General features: G+C 40.7%; 1 protein-coding gene across 20 annotated transcripts in view; it reads right to left on the bottom strand.

Annotated features, from left to right (window-relative positions):
• Nucleotides 1–26953, bottom strand: part of LOC126993836 (uncharacterized) — a 68904-nt gene that overhangs the window by 26892 nt on the left and 15059 nt on the right. For 6 of the 20 annotated variants that reach the window (XR_007748322.1, XM_050852982.1, XM_050852976.1 and 3 more), the window contains one exon: nt 20856–20972. The exons of 2 other annotated variants lie outside the window; for them this stretch is intronic. Coding sequence is in view for 7 of the 18 variants with exons in the window: in XM_050852982.1 (XP_050708939.1) it covers nt 20856–20972 (117 nt within the window). In the remaining 11 variants the exon portion in view is untranslated. Of the gene's footprint in view, nt 1–9238; nt 9356–12830; nt 12896–20855; nt 20973–21494; nt 21712–24344; nt 24489–24593; nt 24722–26953 lie in introns of those variants that run through there. 12 more of the 20 variants (XR_007748326.1, XM_050852977.1, XM_050852980.1 and 9 more) reach the window with 10 other exon arrangements.

Here is a 26953-nt window from a genome sequence, read left to right as displayed (position 1 = left end):
TGTTTTGGCCCGGCCGGAGTGAGTTTCTTTATGTGCACCATTTAATTCTGCATGTTTTCATATATAATACATGATGATTATGTTGAGTTTATGGCTGAAAGCTTGTTATATTCAATAGCGACATTTGAAATTTAGCGTGTGGCGATCTCGGACACAGCAGAGGGCACTGTTTTGGCCCGCCGTAGTGAGTTTCTTTATGTGCACCATGTAATTCTGCATGTTTTCATATATAATACATGATGATTATGTTGAGTTTATGGCTGAAAGCTTGTTATATTCAATAGCGACATATGAAATTTGCTTGGCGATCTCGGATACGGTGCGAGGTGTTCTTTTGGCCTGGCCGTAGTGAGTTTCTTTATGTGCACCATTTAATTCTGCATGTTTTCATATATAAAAATGATGATTATGCTGAGTTTATGGCTGAAAGCTTGTTATATTCAATAGCGACATTTGAAATTTGGCGGTGGCGATCTCAGATACGGCGCAGGGCACTGTTTTGGCCCGGCCGTAGTGAATTTTTTTATGTGCACCATGTAATTCTGCATGTTTTCATATATAATACATGATGATTATGTTGAGTTTATGGCTGAAACCTTGTTATATTCAATAGCGACATTTGAAATTTAGCGAATGGCGATCTCGGATACGATGTGGGGTGTTGTTTGGCCCGGCCGTAGTGAGTTTCTTTATGTGTACCATTTAATTCTGCATGTTTTCATATATAATACATGATGATTATGCTGAGTTTATGGCTGAAAGCTTGTTATATTCAATAGCGACATTTGAAATTTTGCGCGCGCGGCGATCTCGGATACGGCTGAAGGCGCTGTTTTGGCCCGGCCGTAGTGAGTTTCTTTATGTGCACCATTTAATTCTGCATGTTTTCATATATAATACATGATGATTATGTTGAGTTTATGGCTGAAAGCTTGTTATATTCAATAGCGACATTTGAAATTTAAGCGGCGATCTCGGACACCGCACGGGGGGCTGTTTTGGCCAGGCCGTAGTGAGTTTCTTTATGTGCACCATGTAATTCTGCATGTTTTCATATATAATACATGATGATTATGCTGAGTTTATGGCTGAAAGCTTGTTATATTCAATAGCGACATTTGAAATTTGGCGCGCGTGGCGATCTCGGATACAGTGCGGGGTGTTGTTTTGGCCTGGCCGTAGTGAGTTTCTTTATGTGTACCATTTAATTCTGCATGTTTTCATATATAATACATGATGATTATGTTGAGTTTATGGCTGAAAGCTTGTTATATTCAATAGCGACATTTTGAAATTTGGCACGCGGCGATCTCGGATACGGTGCGAGGTGTTGTTTGGCCGTAGTGAGTTTCTTTATGTGCACCATTTAATTCTGCATGTTTTCATATATAATACATGATGATTATGTTGAGTTTATGGCTGAAAGCTTGTTATATTCAATAGCGACATTTGAAATTTGGGGCGGGTGGCGATCTCGGACACAGCAGCAGGCGCTGTTTTGGCCTGGCCGTAGTGAGTTTCTTTATGTGCACCATGTAATTCTGCATGTTTTCATATATAATACATGATGATTATGTTGAGTTTATGGCTGAAAGCTTGTTATATTCAATAGCGACATTTGAAATTTGGCGCGCCGGGCGATCTCGGATACGGTGCGAGGTGTTGTTTTGGCCTGGCCGTAGTGAGTTTCTTTATGTGCACCATTTAATTCTGCATGTTTTCATATATAAAATGATTTTTATGCGGATTTTATTGCTGAAAGATGGTTATATTAAATAGCGACAGTTGAAATTTGAGGCGTGGCGATCTCGGATACGGCGCAGGGCACTGTTTTGGCCCGGCCGTAGTAAATTTCTTTATGTGCACCATGTAATTCTGCATGTTTTCATATATAATACATGATGATTATGTTGAGTTTATGGCTGAAACCTTGTTATATTCAATAGCGACATTTGAAATTTAGCGCGAATGGCGATCTCGGATACGGTGCGGGGTGTTGTTTTGGCCCGGCCGTAGTGAGTTTCTTTATGTGTACCATTTAATTCTGCATGTTTTCATATATAATACATGATGATTATGCTGAGTTTATGGCTGAAAGCTTGTTATATTCAATAGCGACATTTGAAATTTGGCGCGTGGCGATCTCAGATACGGCGCAGGGCGCTGTTTTGGCCCGGCCGTAGTGAGTTTCTTTATGTGCACCATTTAATTCTGCATGTTTTCATATATAATACATGATGATTATGTTGAGTTTATGGCTGAAAGCTTGTTATATTCAATAGCGACATTTGAAATTTAGCGGAGATCTCGGACACAGCAGAGGCGCTGTTTTGGCCGGCCGTAGTGAGTTTCTTTATGTGCACCATGTAATTCTGCATGTTTTCATATATAATACATGATGATTATGTTGAGTTTATGGCTGAAAGCTTGTTATATTCAATAGCGACATTTGAAATTTAGCGGGCGCGGCGATCTCGGAAACAGCACAGGGCGCTGTTTTGGCCAACCGTAGTGAGTTTCTTTATGTGCACCATGTAATTCTGCATGTTTTCATATATAATACATGATGATTATGTTGAGTTTATGGCTGAAAGCTTGTTATATTCAATAGCGACATTTGAAATTTGGCTGTCGCGGCGATCTCGGATACAGCGAGGTGTTGTTTTGGCCTGGCCGTAGTGAGTTTCTTTATGTGCACCATTTAATTCTGCATGTTTTCATATAATACATGATGATTATGTTGAGTTTATGGCTGAAAGCTTGTTATATTCAATAGCGAGATTTGAAATTTGGCGTGGCGATCTCGGATCTGGCGCAGGGCACTGTTTTGGCCCCGTAGTGAGTTTCTTTATGTGCACCATGTAATTCTGCATGTTTTCATATATAATACATGATGATTATGTTGAGTTTATGGCTGAAAGCTTGTTATATTCAATAGCGGCATTTGAAATTTGGCGCGAATGGCGATCTCGGATACGGTGCGGGGTGTTGTTTTGGCCCGGCCGTAGTGAGTTTCTTTATGTGAACCATTTAATTCTGCATGTTTTCATATATAATACATGATGATTATGATGAGTTTATGGCTGAAAGCTTGTTATATTCAATAGCGACATTTGAAATTTGGCGCGTGGCGATCTCGGATACGGCGCAGGGCGCTGTTTTGGCCCGGCCGTGAGTTTCTTTATGTGCACCATTTAATACTGCATGTTTTCATATATAATACATGATGATTATGTTGAGTTTATGTCTGAAAGCTTGTTATATTCAATAGAGAAATTTGAAATTTAGCTCGATCTCGGACACAGCAGAGGGCGCTGTTTTGGCCCGGCCGTAGTGAGTTTCTTTATGTGCACCATGTAATTCTGCATGTTTTCATATATAATACATGATGATTATGTTGAGTTTATGGCTGAAAGCTTGTTATATTCAATAGCGACATTTGAAATTTGGCACAATCGGCGATCTCGGATACGGTGCGAGGTGTTCTTTTGGCCTGGCCGTAGTGAGTTTCTTTATGTGCACCATTTAATTCTGCATGTTTTCATATATAAAATGATGATTATGCTGAGTTTATGGCTGAAAGCTTGTTATATTCAATAGCGACATTTGAAATTTGGCGGCGTGGCGATCTCGGATACGGCGCAGGGCACTGTTTTGGCCCGGCCGTAGTGAATTTCTTTATGTGCACCATGTAATTCTGCATGTTTTCATATATAATACATGATGATTATGTTGAGTTTATGGCTGAAACCTTGTTATATTCAATAGCGACATTTGAAATTTAGCGCGAATGGCGATCTCGGATACGGTGCGGGGTGTTGTTTTGGCCCGGCCGTAGTGAGTTTCTTTATGTGTACCATTTAATTCTGCATGTTTTCATATATAATACATGATGATTATGCTGAGTTTATGGCTGAAAGCTTGTTATATTCAATAGCAACATTTGAAATTTGGCGCGTGGCGATCTCGGATACGGCGCAGGGCGCTGTTTTGGCCCGGCCGTAGTGAGTTTCTTTATGTGCACCATTTAATTCTGCATGTTTTCATATATAATACATGATGATTATGTTGAGTTTATGGCTGAAAGCTTGTTATATTCAATAGCGACATTTGAAATTTAGAGCGTGGCGATCTCGGACACAGCAGAGGGCGCTGTTTTGGCCCGGCCGTAGTGAGTTTCTTTATGTGCACCATTTAATTCTGCATGTTTTCATATATAATACATGATGATTATGTTGAGTTTATGGCTGAAAGCTTGTTATATTCAATAGCGACATTTGAAATTTAAGCGTGGCGATCTCGGACACAGCAGAGGGCGCTGTTTTGGCCCGTAGTGAGTTTCTTTATGTGCACCATGTAATTCTGCATGTTTTCATATATAATACATGATGATTATGTTGAGTTTATGGCTGAAAGCTTGTTATATTCAATAGCGACATTTGAAATTTGGCGCGTGGCGATCTCGGATACGGTGCGAGGTGTTGTTTTGGCCTGGCCGTAGTGAGTTTCTTTATGTGCACCATTTAATTCTGCATGTTTTCATATATAATACATGATGATTATGCTGAGTTTATGGCTGAAAGCTTGTTATATTCAATAGCGACATTTGAAATTTGGCACGCGTGGCGATCTCGGATACGGCGCAGGGCGCTGTTTTGGCCCGGCCGTAGTGAGTTTCTTTATGTGCACCATGTAATTCTGCATGTTTTCATATATAATACATGATGATTATGTTGAGTTTATGGCTGAAACCTTGTTATATTCAATAGCGACATTTGAAATTTAGCGCGAATGGCGATCTCGGATACGGTGCGGGGCGTTGTTTTGGCCCGGCCGTAGTGAGTTTCTTTATGTGCACCATTTAATTCTGCATGTTTTCATATATAATACATGATGATTATGCTGAGTTTATGGCTGAAAGCTTGTTATATTCAATAGCGACATTTGAAATTTGGCGCGTGGCGATCTCGGATACGGCGCAGGGCGCTGTTTTGGCCCGGCCGTAGTGAGTTTCTTTATGTGCACCATTTAATTCTGCATGTTTTCATATATAATACATGATGATTATGTTGAGTTTATGGCTGAAAGCTTGTTATATTCAATAGCGACATTTGAAATTTAGCACGCGCGGCGATCTCGGACACAGCAGAGGGCGCTGTTTTGGCCCGGCCGTAGTGAGTTTCTTTATGTGCACCATGTAATTCTGCATGTTTTCATATATAATACATGATGATTATGTTGAGTTTATGGCTGAAAGCTTGTTATATTCAATAGCGACATTTGAAATTTGGCACTCGCGGCGATCTCGGATACGGTGCGAGGTGTTGTTTTGGCCTGGCCGTAGTGAGTTTCTTTATGTGCACCATTTAATTCTGCATGTTTTCATATATAATACATGATGATTATGTTGAGTTTATGGCTGAAAGCTTGTTATATTCAATAGCGACATTTGAAATTTGGAGCGTGGCGATCTCGGATACGGCGCAGGGCACTGTTTTGGCCTGGCCGTAGTGAGTTTCTTTATGTGCACCATGTAATTCTGCATGTTTTCATATATAATACATGATGATTATGTTGAGTTTATGGCTGAAACCTTGTTATATTCAATAGCGACATTTGAAATTTAGCGGCGTGGCGATCTCGGATACAGTGCAGGGCGTTGTTTGGCCCGGCCGCAGTGAGTTTCTTTATGTACCATTTAATTCTGCATGTTTTCATATATAATACATGATGATTATGTTGAGTTTATGGCTGAAAGCTTGTTATATTCAATAGCGACATTTGAAATTTGGCAGCGTGGCGATCTCGGATACGGCGAGGGCGCTGTTTTGGCCTGGCCGTAGTGAGTTTCTTTATGTGCACCATTTAATTCTGCATGTTTTCATATATAATACATGATGATTATGTTGAGTTTATGGCTGAAAGCTTGTTATATTCAATAGCGACATTTGAAATTTAGCGGCGGCGATCTCGGACACAGCAGAGGGCGCTGTTTTGGCCCGGCCGTAGTGAGTTTCTTTATGTGCACCATGTAATTCTGCATGTTTTCATATATAATACATGATGATTATGTTGAGTTTATGGCTGAAAGCTTGTTATATTCAATAGCGACATTTGAAATTTGGCACATGGCGATCTCGGATACGGTGCGAGGTGTTGTTTGGCCTGGCCGTAGTGAGTTTCTTTATGTGCACCATTTAATTCTGCATGTTTTCATATATAATACATGATGATTATGTTGAGTTTATGGCTGAAAGCTTGTTATATTCAATAGCGACATTTGAAATTTAAGCGTGGCGATCTCGGACACAGCAGGGCGCTGTTTTGGCCCGGCCGTAGTGAGTTTCTTTATGTGCACCATGTAATTCTGCATGTTTTCATATATAATACATGATGATTATGTTGAGTTTATGGCTGAAAGCTTGTTATATTCAATAGCGACATTTGAAATTTAGCACGAGAGGCGATCTCGGATACGGTGCGAGGTGTTGTTTTGGCCTGGCCGTAGTGAGTTTCTTTATGTGCACCATTTAATTCTGCATGTTTTCATATATAAAATGATGATTATGCTGAGTTTATGGCTGAAAGCTTGTTATATTCAATAGCGACATTTGAAATTTGGAAGCGTGGCGATCTCGGATACGGCGCAGGGCACTGTTTTGGCCCGTAGTGAATTTCTTTATGTGCACCATGTAATTCTGCATGTTTTCATATATAATACATGATGATTATGTTGAGTTTATGGCTGAAACCTTGTTATATTCAATAGCGACATTTGAAATTTAGCGCGAATGTCGATCTCGGATACGTAGATGTGTGTTGTTTTGGCCCGGCCGTAGTGAGTTTCTTTATGTGTACCATTTAATTCTGCATGTTTTCATATATAATACATGATGATTATGCTGAGTTTATGGCTGAAAGCTTGTTATATTCAATAGCGACATTTGAAATTTGGCGCGACTGGAGATCTCGGATACGGCGCTGGGTGTTGTTTTGGCCCGGCCGTAGTGAGTTTCTTTATGTGCACCATTTAATTCTGCATGTTTTCATATATAATACATGATGATTATGTTGAGTTTATGGCTGAAAGCTTGTTATATTCAATAGCGACATTTGAAATTTAGCGGCAGGCGATCTCGGACACAGCAGAGGGCGCTGTTTTGGCCCGGCCGTAGTGAGTTTCTTTATGTGCACCATGTAATTCTGCATGTTTTCATATATAATACATGATGATTATGTTGAGTTTATGGCTGAAAGCTTGTTATATTCAATAGCGACATTTGAAATTTAAGCGTGGCGATCTCGGACACAGCAGAGGCGCTGTTTTGGCCTGGCCGTAGTGAGTTTCTTTATGTGCACCATGTAATTCTGCATGTTTTCATATATAATACATGATGATTATGTTGAGTTTATGGCTGAAAGCTTGTTATATTCAATAGCGACATTTGAAATTTAGCGGCGTGGCGATCTCGGATACAGTGCAGGGTGTTTTGGCCTGGCCGTAGTGAGTTTCTTTATGTGCACCATTTAATTCTGCATGTTTTCATATATAATACATGATGATTATGTTGAGTTTATGGCTGAAAGCTTGTTATATTCAATAGCGACATTTGAAATTTAGCGCGCGTGGCGATCTCGGATCCGGCGCTGGGTGTTGTTAAGGTTTTCATTATCAGTTATCGGTTATCGGAAAGGTTTTCTGTTATCGTGCCCTGCTATGGCGGAGACGCTGTCTTTCTCCTCAGTCTGAAGCTAGCCAGCACTGTGAGTGGAACGTTTCTCTGGAATACACACACTGCATTTTGACCCCTACTATGGCACCCAAGCATCCTTCCACCTCGTCCAGTGACATAAGAACATAGGAGTCTGCAAGGGGTAGTGGTAGACCTGCACGAGGCAGCTCCTCTGAACCTTGGCTCCCGTGTATCTAACCCTACCTAATATCGCTGTCCATGACGCATCAACAAAGTGATGGTGGTGAGTGTTTTTGTTGTGTCAGTGACTTACAAATGTAATGTAGCAATTCTTTCTTTAGAAAACTTTAACTTAACCCGGTGGTGGCAGGGATCATGTTTCTTAATGGTCCCTCCAAGCAAGAAAAATGAGAAAAAATCACCCCTCACACAAACCATTTCATATTATATATCAAAGCATTTGTGATCAGTTTGTGTGTGTTACTTTCCTCTCTGTCAAAGGCTGTAAAATAAGGCAAAAAGTAAGCAGAAAAATATATATCTACCCTTGCAGGTGAAAATATAGCCTGTTAGCTTTTGAGACCAAACCATGTAGTGAGCCTCCTCCTCCCTCCCTGCTGGCTAGGCTTCCTTTTAATATGTATTTCCACACATGATGCGGCCAATATTAGGAGTCTTTTTCACACCAATATTTACTGTATAATGATGACTTGACTCCTGCATTAGCACCGGTGAGTGAGTTAGGGGCTTAAGGAACTTTGATGCCAGGATTGGAGGTGACTTATTCCTGGGTTTAAACTTATACAAAATCAGGTTGGCGACATGTCTGTGGTAAGTCCCTTGTACAATAAGATATTACTTTCCTCTCTGTCAAGGGCTGAATAAATAAATCAAATTAATCTAACTATATTATAAAGCAAAACCAATTTTGCATGCATAATATGTATCCAGTGTGTAGTAAGCACTTTGGCAAACATATATCATGCATCCTATGCTTAACCCTGCGGGGATCATGTTTCTTACCCGGTAGCAGCGACGGCCAAATTTGTGGCTTTACCGTGTAGCAGCAACGGGCCAAATTTGTGGCTTTGCCGTGTAGCAACAATGGGACAAATTTGTGGCTTTACCGTGTAGCAGCGACAGGCCAAATTTGTGGCTTTACCGTGTAGCAACAACAGGCCAAATTTGTGGCTTTACCGTGTAGCAACAGGCCAAATTTGTGCCATGATTTAAACCCCCAAAATAGATGATGTGTAAACTGATCACAAATGCTTTGATATGTATTATGAAATGGTTTGTGTGAGGGTGATTTTTCTCATTTTTCTAGCTTTGGGGACCATTAAGAAACATGATCCCCACTGCTACAACCACTGGGTTAAAAGGCCTTTCCCTCTAAGCAAGGGGATGTACTGAACATTTTACAACACAATGGGTTACTAAGTGAGCTGCTGAACATTTTACGGCTCAATATAACAGGTTCACCCTTTGGGGGCTTCTGGCGGGGGTAATGAAGGCAGGGCAGGAAGTGAGTAGAGAAATCTTACATATTTCTCCAAGCTGCTGAAAAGCTTGTTGGTGAAGAATTACTTGTCGGTGAAGAGACTGTTGTTGAGGTGAGGAGTGCCCTGTGTTATGGCACCTCCCAGCACTGCTACACCAACCTGCAAATATGTGTCCACTCTCAAAGTCTTGTACCGGGAAAGACAGCATGGGATAATATATTATGAAATCTCTCTCTCTATCAAGGGCTGTATAATTAAGATAATTAATTGATACTCTCTCTCTCATATTTGTTTTTTTACATACTTTTCTTCCTATACAATCCCTCTCTATATAACTCTCTCCCATCATAAAACTATACATACAGCCAGGACTATACTTTGATGCAGTGCCAACCACTGCACCACAAGCCACCCCAAAAAAACTATATGGAACTCAATATTCCATTAATTTCATAAAATATGTCCTTTCTGTTGAATATTGATATCTGAAACAGTTGGCAACATTAGCACAAGAGAACTCACTAAACTCAGTACATGTATTTTCCACCAGTTGGTCAGTCACAGTCAGTGCCTCGGCAGTTTGCTTTTGTGAGATTACCAGCTCAGTGGCATCTACGTGTATGCTTGTTAAGTCCTGTTGCTTTCTTTGCTTTACCAGAGACATACAAAGTGAGATTCAAAGGGTTAACCTGAAAAAGGGTTTTCCTGCAGCTGATCAGCTGGCAGACCAAAGCTTACTAACCTATCTTTTTAAAATTCCCTCAGTGTTGGAGGAAAGGCAAGAGCAGGACTTTAGCAAGTACAATAACTTTATATCGAGAGTTCAAAACTTTAAATAGTGAGTTCAAGGATTAATTCATATCAATTGTCAAAGCCTACTTATAAATTTATAATAATGTAGGATTCTTCTTGTTGTTTTGTGGTATATACCTTGAAGAGAATAAATGAATCATTGCAAATGAATACGTTGTTTTCCTTTACCATCTTTGGAGCACACCATTTAACTCATGGAATACTTTTACTAAAAAAAAAAAAAAAAAAAAAAAAAAAAAAAATCATGATTTTGTTTGGTAATAACAATCATGATTTTTTAGTAAAGAAATCAAAGATTTAATCATCTGATTAAATCAATTTGATTTAATCATTGCCAACCCTGCTTAGGCGATTATTTCTTTAGTGACAAATTTTGCTATTATCCAGAAAGCTACATATTCAAGGCACTGTACAGGGGATCCTCAGCTATGATGCCCTCCACCTATGACTATTTCAAGGTTATGACACAACCCACAAATTATTAAGTTTGGAAAGTTTGGTTTTGTGGGCAGCACAACATCTGTGGTCATATGCCGGAGAGAGACAGGAGGGGGAAGGAATTATAGAAGGGAACAGACCCCAGGAGACGGTAAAAAAACACTGAATAATACCTGGTACACTGCTGGGTGGACAGGGGCTATGTAGGGTATCGGAAAAGCCGCCCAAATTTTTCCACTCCGCCTGGGAATCGAACCCGGGCTCTCTCGGTTGTGACCCGAGTGTGCTAACCACTGCACCACAAAGCCCCCCTGCAAATATGTGTCCACTGTCAAAGTCTTGTATTGGGAAAGACAGCACTGGATAAGATATTCTATAGTCTCTCTCTATCAAGGACTGTAAATTAACCCTTTGGTTGCTAAATACTTGCAGGGAGGACTAGCGTAACTTGCCGCTGGTGCTAAACCCTCCCTGCGAGTTCCAGGGCCCAAATTTACAATTAATCTTAATCTTTAACTTAAAAGTTCCACTGAATCTCAAGTTTAACTTATAGCTGAGCTTAAATGAAAAAATAAGTTCAACTTCACTCAGCAGCTGATCCAGTTTGAAAATTTGTCCTGGCAAAAGATGTATTTTTTAAATTGCAGAATTGCGACACTTCAGTGATTGAATATGTAGTAATACTACTTTATCAATGTTATATGATGATATACTTCAGAAATATGGGCATAATAAGGTAGTATTTATAAAATAAAGGTTACGTTTATCATCCGCGCAAGGTGATATTCTTTTTTTTTTCTCTTGAATGTAAACACGGACACGCGTTCCTGTTCGTCTTCCTCATTCTTGCATCACCCGCCCTCTGACGAGGTAATCATGGAAAATATTGCCGCTTTCACTTCTCCCAAGAGGAAAAGGGAGTGAATTGGAGAGACTGCCACACTCTACACATAGTAAAGGGAAGGAGTCAACAGATACCGTCTGCAAGGGTAGCCACTGTCCCTAATAGATGACATGAATCCGGTGGTATACGATGATCCTCAAACATGCGTTTGAGGCCACCCTCACATAAATACGAGCATCATGAGTGGACCCAGGCCAATTAGCTACAACATTAAGAATATTATATTTGGCATCAAACACTAATTGTGTGTTTATGCTATGGAAATTCTTCCTGTTGACATAGTCTGCTTCATATTCCCTGGGGGTATCCTGACATGCGTGCAATCTATTACACCAACAATGCCAGGGAAGTTTGCAACTTGCACAAATTCTTGTTGTTTCTCTCGGATTTCAGGGACGGTGCGAGGAAATCGAATGAATTGGACAAGTATGGCTGGCTGTGTAAGTGCCTTGAGGGTATCGGTGATCGCTTTGCTTACTGACGACTGTGATGGACCAAGATCATCACTGTTACACATCTGCATTTTCCCCGTTGCTAAGTAACGCAGTGTAATAATTACTTTCATTTCGGGTGTCAATGCAAAACTCCTTGAAGTAGGGCTTTGCAGGGCCCTCTCACCAAATCCGTTACGAACAGTACTCCTGCACGGTCCAGTCTGTAGCGTTTCAATAGTTCTGCGTCACTCAAAGTATTCAGAACGTCTCTTCGCTCTTGAAAAGTCTTCTCTAGGCGCTGACGGGCTTGTTGACGTTCGGCCATCTTGGCGACTGAAGTTCGACTTAGGCTCCTTAAGACGGGTTTGGGCCCGCCTAAAATATCTCGTCAGCTAAGATCAACTTATGAGGGATAAGATGAAGAATAAAGTTAAACTCGCCCTAAAGTCAAACTTAGCGGTTAAAGATTTATTGTAAATTCGGGCCCAGTAGAGGGTAGCGGGACGCCTAGCGGGTCAGAGGCAGAACAAACACGTTATCTAATAGGAGTGGCCATACAGGACGCAGGTAGCAGGTTCCTCAAGCTTACCTGCTACCCGCGTCCTGTATGGCCACTCCTATTAGATAACATGTGTTCTTCTTGCCCCTGACCTGATAGGCGTCCTGCTACCTCTAATGTCAAATGTGTGTTTTTAGCTTCATAGCACAGAGGAAGGGTCACACCACCACCAGCCTCATAAAACTACCCCTGGAAATGCCTAAACTCCTACAAAAACATGTCAAATGTGTGTTTTTAGCTTCATAGCACAGAGGAAGGGTCACACCACCACCAGCCTCATAAAACTACCCCTGGAAATGCCCCAAACCTCAACAAAAGACTTAAATATTACATGTGAGTTTGGGTGTTGCAATGCATTATCATAATCTAACCATCTCTTCTGTCTCACCTTTCTTTATTCAGTGGTCTAAGAGCCAAGAGGAAGGAAGGAAGGAAGGAAGGAAGGAAGAAGTTTGCAATGGAAAGAGAATTGATTTGAACACTCACCAAGTCCTTATCCTCCTCCTCCTCTTCTTCCTCTTCATCTTCTTCTTCTTCCTCCTCTTCTTCCTCTGTAAACAGGGTAAGGAAATAAGTCAGCTGTAAAATAATTGGGATTTTTGAGATAATAAATTATTTTCAAGGTAAAAAAATATATAGATAGATATTGGTAGAGAGAGAGAGAGAGATTTAATTCTGGTGCCATACTTGCTCACTTTTTCTTTCATCTTAAAAAATAATCTCTTTACTTTCTCAGCTTTAGAAATTTTCTCAATAACTGTGAAAGCATAACTCTCTCTCTCTCTCTCTCTCTCTCTCTCACACACACACACACACAAAATATATGCGGCATAATGTGATGACAAATGAGATTATGTGTATATATATATATATATATATATATATATATATATATATATATATATATATATATATATATATATATATATATATATATATATATCTAGATAGTTTTGGTGTGTGTGATGATTTTTTTTCTCATATTTCACACTTAGAGGGAAGGAAGGGCCTGTAATAAGGGGGATATTCATAGGGTTTTGTTGGTAAGAGAACCGGGAAGGACACGTAGTAATGGGTTTAACCCCTTCAACACGAGTATACTGTGTCCTTGTGTGCCCCGTACCATATCCCAGGACACGCATACTGGCTTGCTTTAGCCAATATACGAGTTATTTTATCTCTATATTTATGCTTACATCTCAAAATTATCAATTAATTTATACTTCTTTATGTGCACCATGTAATTCTGCATGTTTTCATATATAATACATGATGATTATGTTGAGTTTATGGCTGAAAGCTTGTTATATTCAATAGCGACATTTGAAATTTGGCACACGTGGCGATCTCGGATACGGTGCGAGGTGTTGTTTTGGCCTGGCCGTAGTGAGTTTCTTTATGTGCACCATTTAATTCTGCATGTTTTCATATATAAAAATAATGATTATGCTGAGTTTATGGCTGAAAGCTTGTTATATTCAATAGCGACATTTGAAATTTGGCGAGCGTGGCGATCTCGGATACGGCGCAGGGCACTGTTTTGGCCCGGCCGTAGTGAATTTCTTTATGTGCACCATGTAATTCTGCATGTTTTCACATATAATACATGATGATTATGTTGAGTTTATGGCTGAAACCTTGTTATATTCAATAGCGACATTTGAAATTTAGCGCGAATGGCGATCTCGGATACGGTGCGGGGTGTTGTTTTGGCCCGGCCGTAGTGAGTTTCTTTATGTGTACCATTTAATTCTGCATGTTTTCATATATAATACATGATGATTATGCTGAGTTTATGGCTGAAAGCTTGTTATATTCAATAGCGACATTTGAAATTTTGCGCGAGTGGCGATCTCGGATACGGCGCAGGGCGCTGTTTTGGCCCGGCCGTAGTGAGTTTCTTTATGTGCACCATTTAATTCTGCATGTTTTCATATATAATACATGATGATTATGTTGAGTTTATGGCTGAAAGCTTGTTATATTCAATAGCGACATTTGAAATTTGGCGCGGCGATCTCGGACACAGCAGAGGGCGCTGTTTGGCCCGGCCGTAGTGAGTTTCTTTATGTGCACCATTTAATTCTGCATGTTTTCATATATAATACATGATGATTATGTTGAGTTTATGGCTGAAAGCTTGTTATATTCAATAGCGACATTTGAAATTTGACGCGCGCGGCGATCTCGGACACAGCAGAGGGCGCTGTTTTGGCCTGGCCGTAGTGAGTTTCTTTATGTGCACCATTTAATTCTGCATGTTTTCATATATAATACATGATGATTATGTTGAGTTTATGGCTGAAAGCTTGTTATATTCAATAGCGACATTTGAAATTTAGCGTGGCGATCTCGGATACGGCGCAGGGCACTGTTTTGGCCCGGCCGTAGTGAGTTTCTTTATGTGCACCATGTAATTCTGCATGTTTTCATATATAATACATGATGATTATGTTGAGTTTATGGCTGAAAGCTTGTTATATTCAATAGCGACATTTGAAATTTAGCGAATGGCGATCTCGGATACGGTGCAGAGGGCGTTGTTTTGGCCGGGCCGTAGTGAGTTTCTTTATGTGCACCATTTAATTCTGCATGTTTTCATATATAATACATGATGATTATGTTGAGTTTATGGCTGAAAGCTTGTTATATTCAATAGCGACATTTGAAATTTGGCGCGCGGCGATCTCGGATACGGCGCAGGGCGCTGTTTTGGCCCGGCCGTAGTGAGTTTCTTTATGTGCACCATTTAATTCTGCATGTTTTCATATATAATACATGATGATTATGTTGAGTTTATGGCTGAAAGCTTGTTATATTCAATAGCGACATTTGAAATTTGGCATCGTGGCGATCTCGGATACGGCAGAGGGCGCTGTTTTGGCCTGGCCGTAGTGAGTTTCTTTATGTGCACCATTTAATTCTGCATGTTTTCATATATAATACATGATGATTATGTTGAGTTTATGGCTGAAAGCTTGTTATATTCAATAGCGACATTTGAAATTTGGCGCGCGTGGCGATCTCGGATACGGCGCAGGGTGTTGTTTTGGCCTGGCCGTAGTGAGTTTCTTTATGTGCACCATTTAATTCTGCATGTTTTCATATATAATACATGATGATTATGTTGAGTTTATGGCTGAAAGCTTGTTATATTCAATAGCGACATTTGAAATTTAGCGCGAATGGCGATCTCGGATACGGTGCGGGGCGCTGTTTTGGCCCGGCCGTAGTGAGTTTCTTTATGTGCACCATTTAATTCTGCATGTTTTCATATATAATACATGATGATTATGTTGAGTTTATGGCTGAAAACTTGTTATATTCAATAGCAATGTTTGAAATTTGGCGCGTGCGGCGATCCTGGATATGGCACGGGGCTCTGTTTTGGCCCAGCCGTAGTGAGTTTCTTTATGTGCACCATTTAATTCTGCATGTTTTCATATATAATACATGATGATTATGTTGAGTTTATGGCTGAAAGCTTGTTATATTCAATAGCGACATTTGAAATTTAGCGTGGCGATCTCGGACACAGCAGAGGGCGCTGTTTTGGCCCGGCCGTAGTGAGTTTCTTTATGTGCACCATGTAATTCTGCATGTTTTCATATATAATACATGATGATTATGTTGAGTTTATGGCTGAAAGCTTGTTATATTCAATAGCGACATATGAAATTTGCAGCTGGCGATCTCGGATACGCAGAGGGCGCTGTTTTGGCCTGGCCGTAGTGAGTTTCTTTATGTGCACCATTTAATTCTGCATGTTTTCATATAATAAATGATGATTATGTTGAGTTTATGGCTGAAAGCTTGTTATATTCAATAGCGACATTTGAAATTTAGCGCGCGCGGCGATCTCGGACACAGCAGAGGGCACTGTTTTGGCCCGGCCGTAGTGAGTTTCTTTATGTGCACCATGTAATTCTGCATGTTTTCATATATAATACATGATGATTATGTTGAGTTTATGGCTGAAACCTTGTTATATTCAATAGCGACATTTGAAATTTAGCGCGAATGGCGATCTCGGATACGGTGCGGGGTGTTGTTTTGGCCCGGCCGTAGTGAGTTTCTTTATGTGCACCATTTAATTCTGCATGTTTTCATATATAATACATGATGATTATGTTGAGTTTATGGCTGAAAGCTTGTTATATTCAATAGCGACATTTGAAATTTGGCGCGATTGGCGATCTCGGATACGGCGCAGGGCGCTGTTTTGGCCCGGCCGTAGTGAGTTTCTTTATGTGCACCATTTAATTCTGCATGTTTTCATATATAATACATGATGATTATGTTGAGTTTATGGCTGAAAGCTTGTTATATTCAATAGCGACATTTGAAATTTAGCGCGCGGGGCGATCTCGGACACTGCTGAGGGCGCTGTTTTGGCCCGGCCGTAGTGAGTTTCTTTATGTGCACCATTTAATTCTGCATGTTTTCATATATAATACATGATGATTATGTTGAGTTTATGGCTGAAAGCTTGTTATATTCAATAGCGACATTTGAAATTTAGCGCGACTGGCGATCTCGGACACTGCTGTGGGCGCTGTTTTGGCCCGGCCGTAGTGAGTTTCTTTATGTGCACCATGTAATTCTGCATGTTTTCATATATAATACATGATGATTATGTTGAGTTTATGGCTGAAAGCTTGTTATATTCAATAGCGACATTTGAAATTTGGCACATGGCGATCTCGTTTACGGTGCGTGGTGTTGTTTTGGCCGGGCCGTTGTTTGTTTATTTATGTGCACCTTTTAATTATGCATTTTTTCATTTATATAAATGATGATTATGCTGAGTTTATGGCTGAAAGCTTGTTATATTCAATAGCGACATTTGAAATTTGGCGAGCGTGGCGATCTCGGATACGGCGCAGGGCACTGTTTTGGCCCGGCCGTAGTGAATTTCTTTATGTGCACCATGTAATTCTGCATGTTTTCATATATAATACATGATGATTATGTTGAGTTTATGGCTGAAACCTTGTTATATTCAATAGCGACATTTGAAATTTAGCGAATGGCGATCTCGGATACAGCAGAGGGCGCTGTTGTTTGGCCCGGCCGTAGTGAGTTTCTTTATGTGCACCATTTAATTCTGCATGTTTTCATATATAATACATGATGATTATGCTGAGTTTATGGCTGAAAGCTTGTTATATTCAATAGCGACATTTGAAATTTTGCGAGCGTGGCGATCTCGGATACGGCGCAGGGCGCTGTTTTGGCCCGGCCGTAGTGAGTTTCTTTATGTGCACCATTTAATTCTGCATGTTTTCATATATAATACATGATGATTATGTTGAGTTTATGGCTGAAAGCTTGTTATATTCAATAGCGACATTTGAAATTTAAGCGTGGCGATCTCGGACACAGCAGAGGGCGCTGTTTTGGCCCGGCCGTAGTGAGTTTCTTTATGTGCACCATGTAATTCTGCATGTTTTCATATATAATACATGATGATTATGTTGAGTTTATGGCTGAAACCTTGTTATATTCAATAGCGACATTTGAAATTTAGCGCACGCGGCGATCTCGGATACGGTGCGAGGTGTTGTTTTGGCCTGGCCGTAGTGAGTTTCTTTATGTGCACCATTTAATTCTGCATGTTTTCATATATAAAAATGATGATTATGCTGAGTTTATGGCTGAAAGCTTGTTATATTCAATAGCGACATTTGAAATTTGGCGAGCGTGGCGATCTCGGATACGGCGCAGGGCACTGTTTTGGCCCGGCCGTAGTGAATTTCTTTATGTGCACCATGTAATTCTGCATGTTTTCATATATAATACATGATGATTATGTTGAGTTTATGGCTGAAACCTTGTTATATTCAATAGCGACATTTGAAATTTAGCGCGAATGGCGATCTCGGATACGGTGCGGGGTGTTGTTTTGGCCCGGCCGTAGTGAGTTTCTTTATGTGTACCATTTAATTCTGCATGTTTTCATATATAATACATGATGATTATGTTGAGTTTATGGCTGAAAGCTTGTTATATTCAATAGCGACATTTGAAATTTGGCGTGCGGCGATCTCGGATACGGCGCAGGGCGCTGTTTTGGCCCGGCCGTAGTGAGTTTCTTTATGTGCACCATGTAATTCTGCATGTTTTCATATATAATACATGATGATTATGTTGAGTTTATGGCTGAAAGCTTGTTATATTCAATAGCGACATTTGAAATTTAGCGCGCGTGGCGATCTCGGACACTGCTCAGGGCGCTGTTTTGGCCCGGCCGTAGTGAGTTTCTTTATGTGCACCATTTAATTCTGCATGTTTTCATATATAATACATGATGATTATGTTGAGTTTATGGCTGAAAGCTTGTTATATTCAATAGCGACATTTGAAATTTTGGGCGCGTGGCGATCTCGGATACGGCGCAGGGCGCTGTTTTGGCCCGGCCGTAGTGAGTTTCTTTATGTGCACCATTTAATTCTGCATGTTTTCATATATAATACATGATGATTATGTTGAGTTTATGGCTGAAAGCTTGTTATATTCAATAGCGACATTTGAAATTTAAGCTGGCGATCTCGGACACAGCAGAGGGCGCTGTTTTGGCCCGGCCGTAGTGAGTTTCTTTATGTGCACCATGTAATTCTGCATGTTTTCATATATAATACATGATGATTATGTTGAGTTTATGGCTGAAAGCTTGTCATATTCAATAGCGACATTTGAAATTTAGCGCGCGTGGCGATCTCGGATACAGTGCGGGGTGTTGTTTTGGCCTGGCCGTAGTGAGTTTCTTTATGTGTACCATTTAATTCTGCATGTTTTCATATATAATACATGATGATTATGTTGAGTTTATGGCTGAAAGCTTGTCATATTCAATAGCGACATTTGAAATTTAGCGCGCGTGGCGATCTCGGATACGGCGCAGGGTGTTGTTAAGGTTTTTCATTATCAGTTATCGGTTATCGGGAATAAGGTTTTCTGTTTTCTCCTCAGTCTGAAGCTAGCCAGCACTGTGAGTGGAACGTTTCTCTGGAATACACACACTGCATTTTGACCCCTACTATGGCACCCAAGCATCCTTCCACCTCGTCCAGTGACATAAGAACATAGGAGTCTGCACGAAGCAGCTCCTCTGAACCTTGGCTCCCGTGTATCTAACCCTACCTAATATCGCTGTCCATGACGCATCAACAAAGTGATGGTGGTGAGTGTTTTTGTTGTGTCAGTGACTTACAAATGTAATGTAGCAATTCTTTCGTTAGAAAACTTTAACTTAACCCGGTGGTGGCAGGGATCATGTTTCTTAATGGTCCCTCCCAGCAAGAAAAATGAGAAAAAATCACCCTCACACAAACCATTTCATATTATATATCAAAGCATTTGTGATCAGTTTGTGTGTGTTACTTTCCTCTCTGTCAAAGGCTGTAAAATAAGGCAAAAAGTAAGCAGAAAAATATATATCTACCCTTGCAGGTGAAAATATAGCCTGTTAGCTTTTGAGACCAAACCATGTAGTGAGCCTCCTCCTCCCTCCCTGCTGGCTAGGCTTCCTTTTAATATGTATTTCCACACATGATGTGGCCAATATTAGGAGTCTTTTTCACACCAATATTTACTGTATAATGATGACTTTACTCCAGCATTAGCACAGGTGAGTGAGTTAGGGGCTTAAGGAACTTTGATGCCAGGATTGGAGGTGACTTATTCCTGGGTTTAAACTTATACAAAATCAGGTTGGCGACATGTCTGTGGTAAGTCCCTTGTACAATAAGAAATATTACTTTCCTCTCTGTCAAGGGCTGAATAAATAAATCAAATTAATCTAACTATATTATAAAGCAAAACCAATCTTGCATGCATAATATGTATCCAGTGTGTAGTAAGCACTTTGGGAAACATATATCATGCACCCTATGCTTAACCCTGCGGGGATCATGTTTCTTACCCGGTAGCAGCGACGGGCCAAATTTGTGGCTTTACCGTGTAGCAGCAACAGGCCAAATTTGTGGCTTTACCGTGTAGCAGCAACAGGCCAAATTTGTGGCTTTACCGTGTAGCAGCAACGGGCCAAATTTGTGGCTTTACCGTGTAGCAGCAACGGGCCAAATTTGTGGCTTTACCGAGTAGCAACAAATTTTGGCTTTACCGTGTAGCAGCAACAGGCCAAATTTGTGCCATGATTTAAACCCCCCAAAATAGATGATGTGTAAACTGATCACAAATGCTTTGATATGTATTATGAAATGGTTTGTGTGAGGGGTGATTTTTTCTCATTTTTCTCGCTTGGGGGACCATTAAGAAACATGATCCCCGCTGCTACCGGGTTAGGAAACATGATCCCCGCTGCTACCACCACCACTGGGTTAAAAGGCCTTTCCCTCTAAGCAAGGGGAGGTAGTGAACATTTTACAACACAATGGGTTACTAAGTGAGCTGCTGAACATTTTACAGCTCAATATAACGGGTTCACCCTTTGGGGGCTTCTGGCGGGGGTAATGAAGGCAGGGCAGGAAGTGAGTAGAGAAAGCTTACCTATTTCTCCAAGCTGCTGAAAAGCTTGTTGGTGAAGAATTACTTGTCGGTGAAGAGACTGTTGTTGAGGTGAGGAGTGCCCTGTGTTATGGCACCTCCCAGCACTGCTACACCAACCTGCAAATATGTGTCCACTCTCAAAGTCTTGTACTGGGAAAGACAGCATGGGATAATATATTATAAAATCTCTCTCTCTATCAAGGGCTGTATAATTAAGATAATTAATTGATACTCTCTCTCTCATATTTGTTTTTTTACATACTTTTCTTCCTCTACCCTCCCTCTCTCTCTCTCTCCCCTCATAAGTCTATACATACAGCCAGGCCTATACTTTGAGGCAGTGCCAACATTGCCAGACTGTTGTACTCAGCCTCTTATATTTACGGACTTCCAACACAAAATCTGTCTCCTGGTCCTCAATAACGAGATTCACTTATATTTATCATTAAAATAGTTAATTCCTCTTGTTTCTTGGCAATACAGTGTATTTGTATATGCATACAGTCCCTTACAAGCTAGATAATAGTACGCGTAATAGGAATGATAATATTGACAATAATAATAGTTACAAGATACTTTAACACTAAGCTATTCTAACCTAAAACTTATTCAAACCTAGCCATACTTTTTTTTCCTTACCTCCCTTGGCTGGGCCTGGTGGTGGGCCCAAGCCGGCAAGTGTTTATAGCGGCCCCATCTTGCTTTCCCTTGGACAGTCCCATACAGTCCAGGATGATGGTGGTGGTCTTCAGGACAGGTAGACTGTGGCAGCAGTGGATTCAAACCCTCCTCATCCATGACGCAGTGAACGCAGGACCGGCACGCTAACCACTCAGCCACCGTCTCCTTCCCCAGCCTGTGTTCCGACGCCAAATATGCAAAAAGTAAAAACATATGCCTCAATGTGTCATCCCAGACTATATATAAAGAGAATTAAATCTAAGTCATCCTAACCTAATGAAACTTTAATGAAACTAATCTAGCCTTAGCAAGCCACTGTCAAAACAATATAAACAGAAATATATCTCCAGGTGTGTCCCCCCAAGACCATATATTTAGAGAATTAAATCTAAGCTATCCTAACCTAACCAAACTTGCTGAGCTATCCTAACAAGACCTAACTTAACCCGGTAGTAACAAGGGCCCAAATTTGTGGCTTTACAGTGTACCAGCGACGGGCCAAATTCTTGCCATGGTATGTAACTTGATATATTAAGAATGATATAAACCCCACCACCGACCATCAGGATCCACCGGGAAGAAGCCTACCAGCGCAATAGGCCAAGACGTAAAAATAAATAAATAAATAAATAAATAAATAAATAAATAAATAAACAGATGATGCATAAACTGATCACAAATGCATTGATATATATTATGAAGTGGTTTGTGTGAGTGATGATTTTTTTCTCATTTTTCTCGCTTAGAGGGAAGGGCCTTTAACCTAGTGGTGGAAGCAGCAGGGATCATGTTTCTTAATGGTCCCTCCAAGCAAGAAAAATAGAAAAAAATCTCCCCTCACACAAACCATTTCATATTATATATAAAGCATTTGTGATCAGATTATGTATCATCTATTTTGGGGGGTTTATATCATGGCACAAATTTGGCCCGTCGCTGCTACACGGTAAAGACACAAATTTGGCCCGTCGCTGCTACACAGTAAAGCCACAAATTTGGCCCGTCGCTGCTACACGGCAAAGACATAAATTTGGCCCGTCGCTGCTACACGGTAAAGACACAAATTTGACCCATCGCTGCTACCAAGTTAAGAAACATGATCCCCACAGCTACCGGGTTAACCGTACCTGCCGTGCGCTCTACTACCACAATGAAATAAAACAAATATATACAGCGTTGCACCCCAAGACAATATTTTAAGAGGCGGTGAGTATGGAGATGACCGTAGCCACCTCTCCCGCCAGTGACATCAACGGCAGTGTGGTGACTGTGAGAGGCCTATCCTGCCTATTTATCCTAAACAAGTGGGTGTTATTCCAGAAAAAACACCCAAGTCTCATCACTTCACACTTATTTATATATTCAAGGGCTGAAAAATATCGGAAACATTAACAAAAAAAATGCCCGGTCAGCACTAAGTTATCCTAACCTTGAATTAAACTTAGATTTTAACATAACCTCCTGTGAGAGCAAGATAAAAATTGACAGACAAAATAGGTCAATTCCAGACCTCACGGTATCATGAGCAGACCTCCAGAATAACACCCGATGGTCTAGGATAAAAAAGTTGGAAAATTTCATTTAGTCGGCGCAACATCTGTGGTCATATGCCGGAGAGAGACAGAAGGGGAAGGAATTAAAGAAGGGAACAGATCCCAGGAGACGGGACACAACCCCCAATTAATATCTGGTACACTGCTGGGTGGACAGGGGCATAGGGTATCGGAAAAGCCTCCCAAATTTTCCCGCTCTGCCCGGGAATCGAGCCCAGGCTCTCTCGGTTGTGAGCCGGGTGTGCTAACTGCTTATAACCACTGCACCATGAAGCCCCCAGGTCTAGGATAAGATACTGGTCATCACTAAGTTATCCTAACCTTGGATTAAACTTAGATTTTAACCTTAACCTCCTGTGAGAGCAAAGTAAATATTGACAGGCAAAATATAGGTTCATGCCAGCCTTCGCAGTACCAGGAGCATGTATAACTCTAGAATGACACCCGATGGCCTAGGGTAAGCACATGTGGTCAAGTCAACAACGCTAACCTACATACTCCCCCTTAGAGTTAATAGGTTCACCACCCCGGGTCATCACCACCACATGCATCACCTAAAATCACCACAATCACCATCAATACCACCTCAGACACACATGAAATCACAACCATGACGATGAAAACGCAAAAAAATCAAGAGAAATAACACTGAAATAAATAAATCTGAAAAATTCGTAAAATTCACCCCGCCCGCTAGACGAGCCACCCTTAAAACACTTCTAGCTCACGTTAACCTTCAATATTTCCTGAGTAACACAACCCACACCTCATATCTGCAATAATACAACACAAATACACCCTAATCCTTAATACAGGAGTACCCAGGCATCTTACACTGGTCAAAACTCACGGATATAAGGTCACGTATGGTTCGCTCCCATCCGCCGGTTACGCCCTTATGACCTCACCGCTAAACGCCCATAATTCAATATCTAAGACACTCACACCTCATTTGACCCCATACATTAGGTCATTCAGCTTAGTTCTTCCTATCATAGTGTTCAAAGTTCTTAGGTGTCATTGATAACTGAGATAATACGTCACATCCGCCGGTTACGCCCTTATGACCTCACCGCTAAACGCCCATAATTCAATATTTAAGACACTCACACCTCATTTGACCCCATACATTAGGTCATTCATCTCAGTTCTCCCTATCATAGTGCCCGAAGGTCTTAGAGGTCATTAATAATTAAGGTCATATATGGAGCCGGACACCCCAAGCCAGTTATATACGTGACCTTTCTGACCTTACCGGCTTATATCCCGCTCTCCAACTTCACACACAGGAATGCAATGCACGTGTCGCCCTGCCCCTCAAGCCCCGTGCCGCTACGTACTCTACTTTACCGGAAATCAGTAAAAAACGATGAACTTCTGCACGACCACGGCGGCCATTGAAATCCACCTCTCCCCCCACCGATACATTTTCCCTATTTCCACCTATTACAAGCCTTAATTCACTGCCCTCACCCGCCCAAAACAATCACGAGGGACTATTTACCGTTTCCAGATGCATGGCTCCCTCGGCAACAGGATAATTCGCTTCAAAAAACACAAAAATAACACACCAGCCTCCTCTCTCCACGGCTGGGGCCCGGTGTGTACGAGAAATGCCTCCTCGGGGAAATAAGTCGCGATACTACCCACCACACATGTCCAGTGGGGTAAAGACAGCAAAAAACATCTTAATTTGCCTTGATTTATGTCTCTATAACCACCTGTGATCTATATATAAGCGTTGAGATTGCCCAAACCAGGAGTGAGTATCAGCTCAGAGCAGTTCCTCCTATGTAATCTCCTATGTGTTTGTTTTAAAGCCTTCTACTGATTTTAAGTGTTTATCTGATGTATTTGCAGTGTATTGAAGTCGCAAAGGGACAGTTAAACGATAGCAGTGAGTGATATATTGAAAATTAAGCAGTTTCAAGTCCCCTTTGCGAGCTATTTTCCGGCTGCGAGCAGATTCCTGCCAGCTCAATAGATTCTCGTACTTGAATTAAATGACCCTGGAACTGTCTTCTCAGCTCCAATAACTAGATTTATTTAGAGATAGAGTCGAAATGTTTAAATAATAGGGCTTTTTTTTGCAGTGCTTAGGTCTATTATCGCTGACATAAATAGTTTTAGTTTAACCTCGGAAACATTAATTACTCTATTTAACTGCCCCTTTGCCCTTTTATCGCGTGTTCTGTCATTAGTAAACCCCAATTAAGTCCTGCCGGGGCCTTAATAACAGCGGTAAGGCCTTGGAATCATTATTATTCGTTATTAATGGGTTGGTCTGGGTCTGGGTCTCGGCACATGTTGTGAACGAAACTGCAGAAAGTATAAAATCCTATCACTCTTCAGCACGGGCTTACAATATGATGTAATGAGCTTATATGTGGGAATAATGGCTTCAGGGAGTTCTTAATACACTTGGTAGTCTCCCTTACGTGAAGCATGGAGGGAGGGAGAGGGAGATAGAGGGAGGGAGGAAGGGAAATGAATCACGTATTAATTAGATCTTAAAGCCATTGGTTACAACGTTTCTTCCTGTATAAACTGGTAATTATATCGCTTTTTCTCTTTAATTAAACCTAAAACCGTGTAAATAATGGCTTTGAAATATTTAATAAGGGAAGATGGACGTTGGAACAGGAAAACTCATTGTTGTACCTCAAAACTAATTGTTCCAACCTTTACATAGATTTACATAGAAAATCAGACCACACAGACCCCATGGTCCAGACTTGGTGGTCTGTCCTTAAACTTAAGTGATTTTACATTAATCAGAAGACTCCAAAACGTTGCATTTCTACTCTAGTTGATATTAAGTTGAAGGATATATGCTGAAATGCTATATCTTATGCTATCAAGCTGATTTAAACTTACGGTCACATGCTGACTTCATGATGCATGCTGACTTGAAATAAAGGTCACAATATATGCAGTAAGTTGAGTTCAATGACGGCATTGTTCACTTGTAACTCCTAAGGTGAGCCTATAAAAAGTCAGCATTGAAAGAGATAGCCATGCTGACTCGATCTTATGCAAGCTGATTTAAACTTATGGCCATGCTGACTCATATGCTAATCTTAACTTAAATCCATGTTGAACTCCGAACTCAGCATATCAAGAAAACGATCATGCTGTCATATATAGACCACCATGCTGAGCTCAGAGTGGCTATACAGACTGAAATCAGTAACTCTTTAATGCATGCTGAGTTCAAAATAGGATCAGCATTGAGAAACAGCTAGGCGCCATTCTGAGTGAGCATTGCTGACTTAATTGTTCATAATTAAACACCTAGTAATAGTAGTAGTATACAGTAGTAATAGTAGTAGTAGTAGTAGTAGTAGTAGTAGTAGTAATAGTAGTAGTAGTAGTAGTAGTAGTAGTAGTAGTAGTAGTAGTAGTAGTAGTAGTAGTAGTAGTAGTAGTAGTAGTAGTAGTAGTAGCAGTAGTAGTAGTAGTAGTATGCTGAGCTCAGAAAAGGTCATAGGCTGAGTTGAATTAAGCATATCGCTACAAAAAAGCTTCCTGTACCGACATATGCCAAGTTGGGGGATCGAGCCAGCTATAGGCCATGCTGACTTCAGACCATGCCGACTTAAAGAAATTCTGGGCCATGCTGAATTTGCTGAGCTTGGCTCCATGTGTTTCACGAATGTAGGCAGATCAACATTGTTTATGATTGATGACACTTTGCGTACGAGGAACAAATTAAGGCGTAAAACTCAAATGTAGACAAGTAAATTCAGACTGAACCAAATTTTTCTTCACCAATTAACGTTGTAGTGCGAGAATGGAATAAGCTCCCTGCCTTCCTTCAGTGGTCACACGATTGATCTCCTTTAAAAACAAGCTCGATCGGCC

Source organism: Eriocheir sinensis, unplaced genomic scaffold, assembly GCF_024679095.1.
Source record: "Eriocheir sinensis breed Jianghai 21 unplaced genomic scaffold, ASM2467909v1 Scaffold685, whole genome shotgun sequence".
NCBI lineage: Eukaryota > Metazoa > Arthropoda > Malacostraca > Decapoda > Varunidae > Eriocheir > Eriocheir sinensis.
Note: the sequence above shows the minus strand (reverse complement) of the source record. Positions and strands in the feature narration are given on the sequence as shown.